This window comes from Dermacentor albipictus, chromosome 4 (assembly GCF_038994185.2).
Source record: "Dermacentor albipictus isolate Rhodes 1998 colony chromosome 4, USDA_Dalb.pri_finalv2, whole genome shotgun sequence".
Lineage (NCBI taxonomy): Eukaryota > Metazoa > Arthropoda > Arachnida > Ixodida > Ixodidae > Dermacentor > Dermacentor albipictus.
This window is the reverse complement of record NC_091824.1, coordinates 126,390,513-126,407,036: the sequence shown is the minus strand read 5'-3', so window position 1 is coordinate 126,407,036 and position 16,524 is coordinate 126,390,513. Positions and strand designations below refer to the sequence as shown.

At 46.0% G+C, this 16,524-nt stretch overlaps 1 protein-coding gene and 1 long non-coding RNA gene across 4 annotated transcripts in view; one reads left to right on the top strand and one right to left on the bottom strand.

The window, feature by feature from the left end:
* LOC135899532 (hemicentin-1-like) overlaps nucleotides 1-16,524 on the bottom strand; it is a 237,907-nt gene that overhangs the window by 35,771 nt on the left and 185,612 nt on the right. For all 3 annotated transcript variants that reach the window (XM_065428813.1, XM_070537558.1, XM_065428811.2), the window contains exon 8: nucleotides 6,266-6,598. In XM_065428813.1, the coding sequence (XP_065284885.1) occupies nucleotides 6,266-6,598 (333 nt within the window). The remainder of the gene's footprint in view (nucleotides 1-6,265; nucleotides 6,599-16,524) is intronic.
* The window catches only part of LOC135899536 (uncharacterized), a 129,713-nt gene that overhangs the window by 2,705 nt on the left and 110,484 nt on the right, over nucleotides 1-16,524 (top strand). The window lies entirely within an intron of this gene.

The following is a 16,524-nucleotide window of genomic DNA, read 5'->3' as shown; positions in this document are numbered from 1 at the left end:
GGAAAGGAACGTTCGGAAGTTCGACATACGTACGCGACGCCGCAGCGTGCTCACGGCTACCGGCAGAGACACCAGCTCCAAGCGCTCTCTTCAGGCTATGGACGATTGTAATGTTTACACTATCACAGCCCAGCACGCGACCTCGACAGCCCAGCACCTGCAATTTTGTCGCATAAGAAAGCAAGCGCAGCACGTGCCATACGCACAAATTGTGAACCGCTGCCGCGGCCGCGCCGGCCGGGATGCGTGGAGGCGAGCGCCATCTGGAGGTGTTGCAAGAAACCTAGCGGCGCGCGTGTGCTAGACCACAACAACAGCCGCAACGCTCGAAAAGTCGGGAGAACAGATAATGAAAGCTTCTGTTTCAAGAAAGAGTGCAAACGTTTCTTCAGGCTGAAATTTCAGCGTTGGGTCAGGCAAAGCCTAAGTCAGTGCTAAGAGAGTGCAAACGGACAAAAACGATGTCACGCATTTCTGCACGTCTGTCTTAAACCGAGAACGAGCCACGCTACAGCGGTGACAATCAAGTAAGTGCACTTCCAAAATTTACAATGACACAAATTCCCTAAATGGCTCGACCAAAAGCTCACAGAGCTCACAAGGTGCTTTGACCCCTGTCGCTTGCAGAAAAGGGAAACGACACGAAGAAACGCTACTTTTATAGAACCGCGCTGTAACATATTGCGGAACGACAATCTTCATGACGCACCATGTAAAGCTGAATATAGTATCTTTTCTTTTTTTTTTACTTTCTTCCGCAATTTATTCAACCGTGTCTCTGACTTGATCCCAGACAGCCTGCATCCGAAGGAGGGGGGAGCGCACTGCTCAGTCGGGCGCTTGTTCGCTGCTGGGAACTTGACAAGCTCGCCTGCCCTCGCTCACGATCGAACAGCGTAAACTCGATTTTCACTTTTATAACCCCCAAAGCCCTCTTCTCGCGACCCCGCAACCGTGAACCTCCGACAGTTGTCTTTTGAGATGCTGTCAACTACTCTTTCGCGAGACATTTTCTCTACACACGACATTTTTATTGCCGCTATTCTAGCAGTGGCACCTCTGTGTTTCAGCTCCTCTCCCTCCCCCTATTTTTATTTATTCATTTCATTTCTCGGCCGTAATGTATCGTGTTCGAGCTTTTATTTCCTCCATTTCGATATACGACTTCCCTTCTTTCTATATGTATTGGTCCTTTCGTGTGAAGTTGAGGCAAACCGGGTGGCGGTTCCTTCCTATACTACATCTCTCACTAAAAGCGGACAGCGTTAGGTGTGATCCGGTGCAGGCATGACCTACTCAGCAGATGAATTTACAAAGGTGGAAGCAAGGCGTAACGGTTATCGGATAGGCCAGAGAGACTTGTTAGCTAGCCAATGAAGACAACGAAAAACACTGAGTATTTCTATATTCGGCTTACAGAAAGACATAATCTGCATCTGTGCACGAGGTCCGTAGGCACTCTGTACAATGCCCACAGTCAATTTATAATATGTACGGACTTTGAGACAACATATGGAATATAACCAAATCCCTTGCAAAAGGAGCAAAAAAGGTTAAGGATTGTAGTGCAGGCTACCCTATCACGGGAAAGGGGAAAGGAGAGAAAGAAATCGAATGCAACTGAATTTCTTACAAAGAAAGAATGGACAGAAAGACAGGGAGGTTCGAATTCTTTACAAGAATTTGTTTTGTCCCTTTGGGCTGACAAAATATGTTCGTGTAGGGATGTCCTTGTACTACTAATTTAGAGAGATGCCGGCTTTTTCTGAGAAATTGCATGGAGATGCCAACTTGGATAACGACCAGGCTGTTGAATATATATATATATATATATATATATATATATGTGAAGACGTTTATTTAAAAGAAAAAAATGCAGAAATAACTGGCGACATCGCATTCATAGTCCCCTGTTTTTGAGAATATGGTCCTCGGTTATGCTGTACATAAAGAAAAGGAATCCGTGTCTATAGAGTGCGTATAGAGAAGCAAGGTTGCTAAAAAACTGCCGTGTACACACTCTACAACCTGACTTGTCTGTTCCTTGTGTCTGTTTTCTTGTTTTTGTTTGTCTCTTTGAGAGCTATCAAAGTCGCTGTCTAATGACTGACCCTTCCTTACATGCTACAAGGACCATTCCTCCTACTGAGTGCCTCTCGCTCGTTCTGACTCAAAGGGCAAGATCTGGGCGTGCTGCACGGTTTTACCGAGGCGGAGGATGGTGGCCCTCTCCGCCCGCACTACGGTCGCGACATTTCCGCAAATGTCTCGCGATCATGGAGCGGGGCGCCCACGACTTCGGGGCGCCATGCGACCCTTATCGCGAACTACACGTCAAAGAGCAGGGATAGGAAAAAAAAAAAGCTAAGAGTAAATCCTCGATCCCCAAAAAACAAAAGAAGTGAGGAACTACACTGGCGGGGTTAAACTGGGAGGGAGGGGGGTGAGGCGGGTGCTGTCGTTCTCGATGTCGCCTTTTTTGCTTGACAGTCCGTGTCGCGCGTAAATGACGAGCCTCCGGCTTTTTCTATACGGGCCGGTTCTCGCAAAGAACCAAGAGCGAAGCGAATGAAACGGCGACGTCCTGTGTGCGAGCTGTTCTGACGGTGGTGCGCGGTGGCCTCATAAAACCGCGCTGTCGCCGTGGCGCGCCAAGTACGCGAGCGGAGGAACAGCAAACGATGGAAGCCAAATAAAAGCAAAATGGAAAGCAAAAGGACGGCTTCAGCGGTGGCGGCAGCAGGAGGGAGGTGAGTCCCTTTATCGCTTCCTGCTCCCTGTTTGCCCCCACTTTTTTCTCCTCCGCGTGTTCCATTCGTTATGTCACGTGCTGGTGCCAAATTAGGGACGGCACTGTGTTTGACTCTATGGCGGCCGACGGAAACCTCGCTTCTAGCGATCCACCGCAGCTCAAACGAGGAACACTCTTTGCTTCGCGTGTTTTTTTTTTATTCCCGACATCTTTTCTTACTGGCAGATGTCGCAGCGAGAGTCGGAGATGTCCAGTGACTTGGTTCGCCACAGGGTAATTTCCGGATTCGGGGTTATTAGGTCATTGTATTCTAGGTGGTGACACTACGCATTTTGTGACGCCGTGTGTAGGTGTACGTGATACTTACACTGTACGTGACTATATAGTTTCTTGGCAGTATCTGTGATGGTTACCATACCGAAAGTATTAGTCGGTCCTTACCGTACTTTTTTTTTATCGCCGTACTTAATGTACCTATTTTCCCTACTCCCAGCACAGGGTAGCCAATCGGAGATACTCTTTTGTGAACCTTCTTGTCTTTATTTTTAGCTCTCTTTGCGTTAACTACACAGTGGAAAGAACAGTAATATTCGATGCCAATAGGAAAACGGTAATCGACATTCATTCAGAACTGCATTATCACACAATATTTTTCCTTTCTTTTTTTCACATGCGCAGCTCATATGAACACAAATGTCTTTAACGACCATATGCACTGTTGGTTGCCGCTTCGAACAGTATGTTATTTCTTTATCACCTATTATGACATTTGTAAAAGTTTACGCGTACATATAAACATAAATTCTGTGGTTTTACGAGCCAAAACCACAACATGATTATGAGGCACGACGTAGTGATCGTCTTCGGGTTAATTTCGACCACCTAGGATTCTTTAACGTGCACCGACTGCACGGTACACGGGCTCTTTTTTTTTCTTTTGAATTTCCAGCCCACCGAAATGCGGCCGCCGTCACCGGGAATTGATCCCACGACCTCAGGATTACCAGCGCCCCGCTGAAGCCACTACGCCGCCATTTTGGGTGTGTATACACATGATAGCGCTATACAACGCTCAGCAATACCTGCGCTGTGCGAATGATATCACCAAGCTAGTGTGGATTGAGTGGGACACCCTGCGACGCTCAAAATATTTTACTCATAGATTCTCCTTTTTGTCGAAAGGAAAAAAAATTGCTTGTTCCTCCGCCCCCCCCCCCCTCCCCATTTAGCTGCCTTCATATACAAATAATGAATGACTGAAAAGGTGCTTAAACGGGGTACACATGCTCCGTTCGTTCACAAAGTCTTTCTTCACTCTCATGTAAAGCACAAAAAAAACTCACAGTATCTAACAGAGTTCTAATTGAAGAAAATATATTCGCAGTAAACGCGCACACGTGTTTTAATGGCATCATCCCCTGTCGACAATGTGCGCCGCAGCAGCAACACTTTTCTCTTGATTTAAGGCTTCAGTGCAACCGCAAATAATTAGCGCGCGCCGTCAACGGTTAGCGGTACGCAACTGCCATGAGAAAGCGTCAAAAGTGTGGCACTCCCGACGTATCACGTTCTCCTGAATAAAATGCGCATATTATTTGCTGATGGATGGTATGGCGACGTGCGCTGAAAACAAAAGAAAAGAGAGAGGAAGGCACGTAGCCCCGCCAGATTTCCCAACTAACAGACCACTCTACGAATTCGCGTTTACCGCCGAGCTCTTGCGTCAGCTCACCAGCGTCAATAATTCTTTCCGTTGGATCGGGCAAAGCTCGGTATGCAGTATTGCCCAACCGCTTCGCACGCACCGAAATGAACTCTTCTATGCGATAAACGCATGCAGATGAGGTAAGACTGGGGATGCTGAAGCAAACGATTTTGCTCTACTCAGAAGGTTATACGACCCGTGGCTGTAAAAGAAGATCCTATATTAGGACTTCAGGTCACGTGCCTAGAATAAAGAAAGTCGTGTGGCTCTGAATGCGCTCCGGAAGGCGCTGTCTAGAGTTGAACAAACTACCTTCTCGTTTACAAAAAAAAATGTAGTTGGATGGGTTGCACCAGTGTCTGTAGTTTTCGGTTAGAACACAGCGTGACTAGGATTGAAATGGAGAGCATAAAAGCACAACACAAGTGCTCCCTTACAACACTGACCTGTGTCTTTGTGCTCTCCTGGCTTCATCTTAGTCAATCTATGTTTTGACTATGTATGGACCAACCCGACCAAATCAAGGTTTTACTGAATGGTGTTGCTTGACCATGCACAAGCAGTAACACTAACACTCTTCGTGCAGCTCCGAGTTATCCTGTGCGTTCTCTACAAAGTTGCGATGCTGTTTTGTGTGAAAGTTGCGTTAAGAGTAGTATTCAAATACCGATGGTTTTGTGGGTGCCGCCTCAGCATCAAGTAGTTGGGCGTTAAACTGCTTTTCGTTTTAAACGAGCTCATACTAGAACAACTAACCAGAAATTAGGACAGATTCGAGGCCTTCTTTGAATACAGTTTTTCTACGTCAAGTGAAAATATTTCATCTCTTTCTTTTTGTCGACACTGGTGTCTCTGGCAGCGTGTTTCGTTAAGGAAGGTGTGATTTTAGTTCACTTTCGATTTATTGAAATTCATTTTCCTTAACCCTAGCTCTTCAATAAATGTGATGCGTAACCGCTACTGTTGCAGGATTTCCCCTAATGTCGAAATGTACGTCGATGTTTTTCTGATCCCATTCTCAGCAGATTATTAAGGGAATTTGAGCTTGCAACGCTCGTCCTTTCCATGGGACAAATGTGTTGAAAATGAGATAAAGTCTGGGCTTTTACGTCTCTTAACCACCAACTGATTATGAAGAGCGCCGTGGTGGGGGACTCCAGAGAAACATTTAACCCCTAGGGGTTCATTAACGGGCGTCCAATGGACAATACAGTATCATTTTCGCATTCCTCTACTCATCGGGATTTGACTTCCGCGACCTCCCTATGTACAGCGCCACGCCATAGTCACCGAGCTACCGCGGCGGGTGCCACCAAGGTTATAGTCAAATTCTCGTCTTTTACATGCCTAAAACTTATTACAATTCCGAGGTACACCTTGCTGGGGTTCAGTAAAGTCGAAAGTTGGGCTAGTTGGTGAGTGATCATCGTACCTTGCTGGTGAAGCAGCGCACTGACACGGACACAGAGAAGACAAACAGCAGCGAGTGTCGTCTTTTTCTGTTTGTCTTCTCTGTGTCCGTGTCAGTGCGCTGCTTCACCAGCAAGGTACGATGACCTTGCTGGGGATTCCTCGGAAGAACCTTGAGGACCTCAGGTTCCTTAACATGGATGAAAACTTAAGCACCCGTGCGTTTTCTTCCGTTGCGCCCACATCGAAACACGGCCGCCACGTCCGCGATCGAACCGGCAACCTCTAGCTCAGACAGTTCAACACCTGCCACCAAAATTGAGCCTATGCGCGAAGCGTGAAGATGAACTCCCGCACATGCGGTCGTCAGCGCTCGAGAATGCCAACGGGGTACTCACACTCTACACGGAAGAGCATGGTGCTGGAGACGCCGGGCCCGACGGCGTTCTCGCTGCTCTGGCAGGTGAAGGTGTTGTAGTCGAACGAGGAAGGCGGCAGCTGGCTCATGTTCCACGAGAGCACCGAGGCGACCGAGTGGAAGTGTCCGCCACCCTCTGGCCGCACCGCCTGGCTGGCGTGGAAGAAGGGCGACTCGTCGAGCGTCTCGTTGTTGCGAAGCCACCGCACGTCGCACACCGGATCGCACTCGACCACGCACTCGAGCGACACGGCGGTAGCGTTGCGAAGGCTGCCGCCCGTAGCCGGCAGCGAGCGCAGGAAGGACGGCGGGGCTGCAAGGGGACAGGGAGAAATTATCTCATGGGTGGCGGCAATGAAAAAAAAAACCTGCCATGAGTAACTACTTAACAGGAAAAAACGAAATCAAGAAAGAAACAATTTATGATAACTCAAAGGGAAGCTCATTACTTTTCGAAACGAGATCTGGATGCCTTAGAACACGCACCTATAAAGCGAGATATAAGAAGGAAGAAGAAGCATGTGCTTGCTGCGGTAAAGTATGAAGCTATGGAGCATGCTTTATTAGAATGTGAAGACGTCTACCCAGCGGTCGATTTAGGCACCACTGGCCTCCCTGAAGCCCTTGGGTTCAGCGAGAGCAGTGGGAAAGTAAACATGTCTGGCAATAGGGATTATTAAGAGGCGATTGGAGGACTGGTGGAATAAGAGTAGGGAAACGACAAAAAACGGAGACGTAAAAAAGCACAGTTCACAATAGGGGATCAGAAAATTCGGTTGTGGAAGTTCATAGCGTTCTTTTTTTTATTGTTTAACCTAGGTAGGACATTAGGCAGTATAATAGCAAGAGCTTGATGGCGCAACCCACCACCCCGTTCCAAAGGGGGCGATCATAACATCCATCCATCCATCCATCCATCCATCCATCCATCCATCCATCCATCCATCCATCCATCCATCCATCCATCCATCCATCCATCCATCCACCCATCCATCCATCCATCCACCCATCCACCCATCCACCCATCCACCCATCCACCCATCCATCCATCCATCCATCCATCCATCCATCCATCCATCCATCCATCCATCCATCCATCCATCCATCCATCCATCCATCCATCCATCCATCTATCCATCCATCCATCCATCCATCCATCCATCCACCAGTGGTGGTGCACATACACCAGTGGCGGTGCACAACAAGGGGTCACTGCTGCACGAAATTTCGCCCACAAGCACGCAACTCGCGTTTTCGCAAAGCTGTAGCAAAATCGAAAATACGTGCTCGTCCTGCTCTCGCTGATGCTGCTGTAGGTGTTCCGTCGGTATATCGACCGTTTATTCCGTCGAACTATTGACTACTTTTTTACGTTCTCAGTTTTATACAGTTGTTATAGTTGTTTCATGTTCGACTAGAATCGGAGGTAAACTTACGACAGAGATCTGCCTGGTTGAGAACAACAACGAAACTGAAAACCGCCCACTTTTGGTTTTGATTGTAACGATTCTACTTCGTGCTTGATAGCTTAACGTACGCTTAGATGTGTTTTTTTTTTCTTTCTTTCTCATGAATTTTATTGCTGTTTGTACTGTCCTAACTTTCCTTTGGTCTTTTCTTTTTACCATCAGTGACCAAGTGCTACAGTTTGTGTTTAGAGGACTGAAAAGAAGCGCTAAGTCAGTTTAAACTAATAAAGTATTCTCGCACAACTCTATATTAGTTAATTTCGACATAGTCCCAGAAGATAAAATGAAGGTGAAAGTTCAACTTTCTTTTGAATTCTGCGCCACAGCCTCTGCTCCGGTGTCTGGTATGGTTTGGTAAAACCTTATTCTGGTCCTTCCGAACGCGCGTCAGTATGTAGCGGACCGCTCCCAGGTCGGTACACAAAAGCCCGAACCTCTGCTCCATCGTGGGCCCGATGGACAGCCCATAGCTGTGCTTCGACATTGGGGCTGCTTGGGGCAGCCTCCCATTTGGACGACTTCACGCCGTCGCCGGTGTATCGCCACGGATTTCAAAGTAACCTTTTTTTCGTATTTGGGCCGGGTTAGCTAGTAAGAGTAACTGAAACTTGCCCTTTTCAGACTTTGTCTCGTTCAGAACACATTGTAGTTCATTTTTCTCGATGAATTATTAGCTACGCCCTAGCATACGCTGTCGAAATCCATGACGTCACTTCGAGTTGGTGCTGCAACTTAAAGGCAGCGTCACCACCCGTTTTTCACTTTCGCGCCTTTTAAAATATTCCGGCATACGGTGCCTCTTCTTGTGATAAAAGTGGCTTTTATGGTATTGTAAAGGAGCACGTGAGTTACTAATATAGTTTAAATCCCCTATTTTATTCTCTTTGGTGCCCCTCTAAGAGCAAAACAAATGATGATGGTGATTATAATGATTGTTATTAAGATGATTACGGTCGTTTAGGAATTCGGCAAGCATTGATGGGCAGTCCGCGTGAGAAAGCGTAAGAGCTGCATCGCGAAAACGAGCGAGTGTAATAGCGCTCACGTACTTGAGGGGAATCGAAGGCGCTTTTTTTTGAACGCGCGCTACGCGTATGTGTATTAAAACAGCAAACCTGATCTCTCTCTGATGCTGTAGTGTAACGAGGACAGCGGCGGGCCCGGGGCAATGGCGATCAATGTAAACCCAACATCAAACGCGGAGTCGGGTTAGACCCCGCTTTTCCAGGTCACTCCCGCTTCAGCCTCTCTCGCTGCATAATCAAGGGATTGAAGAACCCCTGGCGCAACGCTGTGCTAGACGTGAGGGTTTGTTTTTTTCTGCACTCAGACGACCGGTGGTCGGCTCGTGTGTCTCATTAGACGTGATTGACGTGGGCGGTGGGCCGAGTGCGCAATACCCTCCGGGGCGCTGCACGAAATCTCAGTCGTTACATGTAGCAGAGAGCAAGTATTCACGGGAACGTGACATTTTTCCAGGTACTTTAGGTGCAATGTGAAAAAAAAAAAGCTTTCAGTTCTGTAGCGACTGTGCCTGGAACGTGACCAGCGGAAAGTCAGCGCAGAGTTAGTTTAACGTTAAATGAACTAGGCTGAATGGCATAGCGCAAGCCGAACTAAACCGCGGTGATCCGAGCAACTGTTTCAGTTGTCGAACTGCTACTTCCACATAGTCATTCCGCTAGTAGGTTCCAAGTTTACCTGCGATACAGCCTACCAAAATTGCTTTCCGTCTAATGACCAGCTACTGTAAATGTTATGAAATACATGGATAAACAAATAAAGGGGAAGAGGGGGGAGGGGGCGCAGGCTTGCTTAGTTTACAGCCTGTGAGTAAAAGGGGTGGCGAACACTGAGTGTATATAGAGTTGGAAAGATGGAACAAATGGCTGCAAGTTAATTCAGTGGATTTTTTTAGGAGTATGAGTTTCGTGAATTTTTCTTTGCGTGTGTGTGTGTGTGTGTGTGTGTGGCGAGTACCTATAGATACAACACATTCATCGCCTTTTACTTCATTTCTGCAGATATAAAGAATCATTAAGAGAAAACAAGCTCTTATGCTTGGTGGAATAGACACTACAACAGCCGCTAATCGCAGTCATGCAAATACAGTTTCCTTCCAATCTCAATTTGTTACCGTTTCATCTCGACCCGCTTCAAATCAGTAAATAAATCCGAGAGTATTAGGTGCCAAAACCATGATATTATTATAAGGCACACAGTGTAGGGGGTGGGGAGAGGGGGGGGGGGGGGGGCACTGCGAATATTTTTCAATACTTGAGGTTCTTTAACGTGCAATTAAATTCAACTACACGAGCGTTCTCGAGTTCTGCACCGAGCAGAATGCCGGTGCGGTACCACCGGCCGGAATGGAACCCACGATATCGAGCTTAGCAGCACAACGCCATAGCCATGGCTAAGCTACCGCGGTGGGTGACCAGCCGAAAGAGCTTGCGAGGTCGTGACAATGACTCAAGACGATTTTCCCTAAAATGAAGCTCGATATGGGCTTGTCGGTTTATGTTTGCTATCCTCCTATCTCGGCCAGAATGGAAGCAGTAGTCCGTACTTGACCTAATATCATCGTATAAGTTGCGTAAACCTGGTTCACCAGTTCCTAACCAATGCACTCCAGCGATACCAGTGATCGTCCACAGATGGCACAATGTTCCAAGTGGCATGCTTGCGCCTACCAGGCGATGGTTCATGTTTCGCTCCAATTTAAAGCAATGTGCAATCGCCGCTCTAAACTTTCTGCGAATCCTAGCATTAGCGGTCAATTCAATCAAGCGAGAGAGAGAGAAGGGAAGACAGGAAGGTTAGCTATAAGTTTACCCAGGCTTGTGTAGCAATGAAAAGATGGAGCTTGTGGACCACGATTACAAATAAGGACACAGACATAAAACAAAAAGTTTTAACAACTGATCGCATTTGAAGATGCAAGAGTAAATATAAGGGCATGGAGGACGATAATTCATGGCAAATTCATGCTCCCTCTATTTTACAGCAAAGCTGTATAGCTCTACGTCCCAAAGGAGCTGTTGTGTCCGTAGGCAAAACTCAAGAGGCACGTGCCGCATGCGCCGGTGGAGTGCTTACAACACGAGCAGATGGCGCTTGCCTCCAGAAACCTCGACCAGAAACCAGAAACCCCGCCTTCGCGCATAGCGTTCGCCGCAAGTGTTTCCCGGTAAAGACTACGGTTGCATAAGCTGCCCTTGTCGGGAAGCGGCAACTGTAGTATGCGAAGCAGGGAGTGATGTAACTACACTTTCGTATGCAAGAAGAACCCGCCTAGCAACTGATTTTTGTTTTGACAGCGCTATGGGAAAGCCACGTATAGTGAGGACTCCTGAAGAGAGGCGTGCATACGAGGTGCGGCGAAAGCGTTGTTATGTGTATTTCTCTTGACTCTGGTCCACTCTTTGTAGATGCATGAAGTAGCTGCCCAAGTCAAGTCGCAGGGCATCGAAACACCTGAGGCTAATAATTAGATAAAGTGCAGTGAATGTCACCATGCGAATAATTTCAAGCTACCTCGCAATGGGTAATCGTTGGAGTTGTCGTTTATAGCTTCACTGTCCAGCTACCTTCATGCCGTGCATTGGAGACCCATTTTTTGTGTCTATCTTCCGTACCTGCAGCTACTCACGCTGAAAGATACAGGGGCAGTGAGTGGCCAGCATATCAAAAGAATTCCTTTCCTCTGTATTTCTCTGTTTATGTCCGTTGAAACCGAGCAGCTAATTCAACGATAATGATTGTGCAGCTCTATGCGAGCCTTTGAGGACGGGCAAAAATAACGGTAAAAAGAAAACCGTTTAAAATATTTCTCTTTTGCACAAACCGCGTCGTTGCAACTCCGTCATGTCTCCACTAGAAAGATTACGGCGATTGCGGAAGGCTCGAGAATGAAAGCTAGGCCACAGCGTAGCAGCGCAATCTAAGTATACTATCTCATACCTATATTGTGATGTCTCGACGCCTGAGTACGCGCTCGTCATGGGCAACCTTGTGCAGCCTCACTCATCGAAGGAGTCATTTCTCTGCCTCGCATCTCCTCCAAACTTGCGATTACGTGCGCACTGTGACGTGCTCCCTCAACATGCTTCAAGTTTTCTGACACCGCCAACGTAGATGAGGTCCGCTTACAATGCTCAAAATAAATGCGTAACCGATGGCAAGACCGAAGCTTTGTCTTCCACGACAGCAGCCCAATGATCTAACCATTGCGCTGCAATCGCACGCATACTACTCTCTTGTCAGAGTAGCGCTTTGAAACATCAGGCGCGTACGTCACGTGCCAGTTCCTCAGATTCTTCCCTCATGACAGCTAGCGATTTGAGACGCTGTGTTAGACTGCAGTGCCTACGGGATCGGCCCATTAGGCGGATACCTAATAAGTGTGTGTGGTTCACTTATAATTTTGTCGCATTAACAGAGACTGAAAATGGGCAGTGCTTTTGAGGGCCCTCTTTTCAGAAGGGACGTAAAGCAGTCAGACGAGGGCAGATGGGAATAATTGGGAAGTGCATGGGATTCGGACGAGAACGCCAGATGCGAACAACGAATCAAGGGCAGCGCACGGAGTTGCAAGCCAGAGGGGAGGAGGAGGCGAGAGGCGTGACGACGGTTCATCGCTCTCAGAACTGCGCTGGCTGACCAATAAATCACGGCTATCGCCCAGCAAAACCCGCCGGCGCGTGCGCTATAGCCGCGGGAACGCCGCCGCCGCGGACGCCGGCCACGCGCGATTTGGAAGCATTACCGAGCACGACGACAGGAAGGGCGAGCCCAGTTTGAAAAATTGCACCGGCCGGAGAAGGGTGACGGAAGTGGTCCGGCCGGAGGCGACGCTTTTATCGGCGAGCGAGGCCGATTTGCAGAAAGCGGTAACGGAATTCGACGGCGCGGTATACGTTCGCGCTTGTACGTGGTAGCGAGCGAGGAGCTGACGCGCCGAACGAACCCTGCGTTGTCTCGGCGAGTTTTGTGGCAGTCGAATCCCCTAGACAGCTTCTGCATTTCCCTCTCCCTCCTTCTTCAGCGCGAGTTGCGAATCCTCCCGAAGTGCTTCCGTCAGCTACCGTGCGTTGCCCGGCTGTGCAGATAAGCGGACAGTTCTGGTGTGCAGTCGCGCGTGCTGCGACAACGTATCTGTTACGTTTCTGTCACCCGGCTTTAGGTCGCTTATCTGTTTCGATCTCGCTGCATTCCGTGAATCGCTACGTGTCAGCCGCGAACGACAGTCGGTCGCGACGCAGTTGCTCTGACTGCATGCGGAAGGATACGTCATGTCGAATGCGATCGCCGCTTTATTCATAATTTTAGCAGCAGGGAAGCGAGTTTGAAAAATGATTCATTCGACCAGTGACACGTAGTCAACGCAACTCCCTGTCGCACACGAATTATCAGTGGCACAAAATTAGTGCTATTACCTTTCCTCTATCTTCAGCATCCATTAGAGCAGACGTCAGAAAAAAATAATGAGAGCGTATTTAATCTTTATGAACTACTTTGTCGATTCAAGATCTGGGTCAGAATTCACGAGCTTTTCGTTCGTATGTTTTTGCCATTGGCTGGCCGCTTTCGATAATGATATTTTCATTATTACAATTTGCTGGCATTTGCTCTTACGAACTGTTCTATCGTTAAAACGTTTTGTGTATATATATATTGTGAACTCAAGTTATTTGAAGTGCAAGATCGATCGTGACTGCTGAACGTCTACTGTCCGTTACGTACCCGCTCACTTGGCAAACGGTCGTGATACCAAACATTATCGTCTATAAAGAAAACGAAAGAGCAGTGCGCAAAATATTGCGCATCTTTTCTAAGTGCTTAATTCGAGTTGGCGATTTTAACCTCATTGATGTTAGATGGGAAAATGCCGGTTGTGCCTTGAATTGGAACTTTGCAATCTATTGTCAATTGAGAGCCTTGTCCGGCTCTCTTGGTTTCAATAGGTGTGTTTCGCAACCAACTCGGGGATCAAATATTCTTGGCATGTTGTATTGCAATATTCCTGATTTGGTATCCAAATTTTGCGTCATCCCTCGTATAAGTAGTCATAATGCTGTTGTCTCTATTGTTCAGCCAGTATTTCTCCCGACACCAAAATTACTAAGTGAGGTCTACCTTTTCCATGAACTTTATTATGCACCAATCACAGAGGACGTTTGAAAGTAGTAACCATTAACGAGCTATAGTTGATATTTAAGAACCGAATATTTATTCTAACGCAGTCTTGCACTCCCAGGGTTTCAAATAATAAATTAAAGAGAAAAGAAAAAGCCATGGATCAATGGAGAAATAATTCAGATTACACGCTGGAGCAAGGGAGCGTATTTTAAGCATCGCAAAAGAAAATCACTCCCTACTTTTAACAAATTACGTCTTTTGTCCCAACATTTAGAGAAATGTTGCAGTGCAAATATTCTTATTTTCACACGTTAGCCTCAGACTTATTGAATAATAATAAGTTATGGAAACTTTTAAGAGATATAGTAAAGAGTATTCTGCATCCTGCTTATTTGGCTTAGAGAGAGAGAGAGAGAGATAAGGAGGAAAGGCAGGGCAGGCTAACCAAATAGTTTGCGGTTTTCTACAGGTTGATTCGGCGCATGATTACATGTTAGTTATAGCGATGGAAAGCATAAGTCTGTGTTTAATCACTTACTTAAATCGACATTTAATGTTAGAGATCTCGTTTCATTACAGTCCTCTATAGGGAATTGTATAGCAATGGAACCAGTGGTCATCTCACTTAAAGGTGTAAAGAAGCTTCTTTGCAATATTAGTGAATCTAATGCTACAGGGCCAATTGGTATGTTATGCATAGTACTCAAGAAATGCTCGCAAATGGTGCCAATTACCTCTTGTGAGCTCTAAAATAAAGCTCTCAATGATGGAGAGCTAGCCGACGACTGGAAGCTACCTAACGTGGTACTAGTTTTCAAAAAATGGTTCTAAAGCTGATGTCTTCCATTACAGGGCTGTATAGCTCACGGCGCCGTGCTGCGAAATTTTTTTGCATATTTTCTACACGGCTTCAGTAAAACACGTTACGTCCGTTGGAATTATCAATAACAACCAACACGGTTTCCGGAAAGGCTCCTCGAGCACTACCCAACTGATAGAATTTTTCCTATGACATAGCCTCCACTCTTGACAACAAAGGACAAATGTAAAGTGTTCTGGGCCCCGCCAAGTTACTGTCGTAGCTTTTAGCAATAATGACGGTCCAGTCTTTGTTCGTGATGAAAAATAAAGATTGATTGGATGTGGTTTTAAATCAACTGTTTATTTTCAATTTTAGAGAGGTTTTTGATACAGTCTCCCATCCGATATAAATGCAGAAGCTCGGGAACCTTAAAAATGACACTCCTCTTAAAAAACGGATAATGGCTTATTTAGCTTCCTGAAAATACCACATTGTTCTTAAGAGGAAGCTTTAGCGCGGGCTGAACTCCGACGCGGCCTATTCAAATACATGTAAAACACAAAAACGTTTTTCTGAGATAACTCTTGGACCGATTTTAATGAAATTTGCCGCATTTGAAAGAAAACGTTAAATTCTAGTGACTGTTGGAAGCGGAATTTCGATTTCGGGCCTGAATTTTATTAAAACAATTTTCAAATATTCCACAGTTAAAAAAAATGGTAGCGCGAAGTTTACAGATTCATAGCTCTGCATCAAGAACAGATATCGCTGTTCTGTAAACGGCATCCATTAGATAACCATAAGCGGACAAATTCTATATGTCCTTTTACATCTTACGCGAATTTGTTATGTTGGTTACAAGGGTTCTACAAAAGCTGTATTTCCATATTACTAAATTTTTTTTATATTCATTGTAACGTATCACTTGTAACATTCCTTTGTAACATATGTACTATTAGATGCAATTCACAGAATTGTATTATCATTTTTTGTTGTTGACTTACCGAGTTGTAAACTTGATAGTATCGTCTTTCGAAAGTTTTCGATTGTTGCCAATATTTCATAAAACATTAGCGACCTAACTCGAAACCAGAAGTCACCAGATTTTAAGTTTTTCTTTTAAATGCAACAAACCTCGTCAAATTTGGTGCAGTAGTTGCCGAAAAAAACGAATTCTCCTTTTACATGTATTTAGATAGGAGCCCCCGAGCTAAAGCTGCCTCTTAATGGGTTGTCCTATTTTGTCGATGTTTCGTCTGGAGACCCGCAGGGATCTGTGCTAGGCCACTTTTTGTTCCTTATACTTACAAATGATATTTAAAAGCAAATGAAGTGGACTGTACCATTACTCGCCGATGATTATGCCTTATATGCAAGAGTGACCAATGGGAGGAAATGTGCACATTTGCAGGTGGATCTCGATCGTATTCAAACATGGTGTATATATTGAACAAACTGATTTTGAATACTCATAAATGCCTACACATAATTTTTATTTTAAACAATATTTGTAATTCCTTAGATAACCAAATTATTCGGCAGGAAATGACATTTTAGTACATTGAGGTCTTATTTTTGAGGATGGATCGTGGTATGCGCATATTGATAGTATTGTTCATGGAGCCGCTGCTTCACTTGGGTTCCTTCAGAGTACCCTCAAGCATGTGAGGAGGCATATTAGGTAGGCCGCTAATAAAGCCTATACATTAGGCCAATACTCGAGTATGCCGGCTCTGTGTGAGACCCGTCCAATTCAATGCGCATTAAGCTATTGCAGCAAATACAATCTTACGCCGCAAGATATCTTAAGGGTTGTAGAGCCGGTAC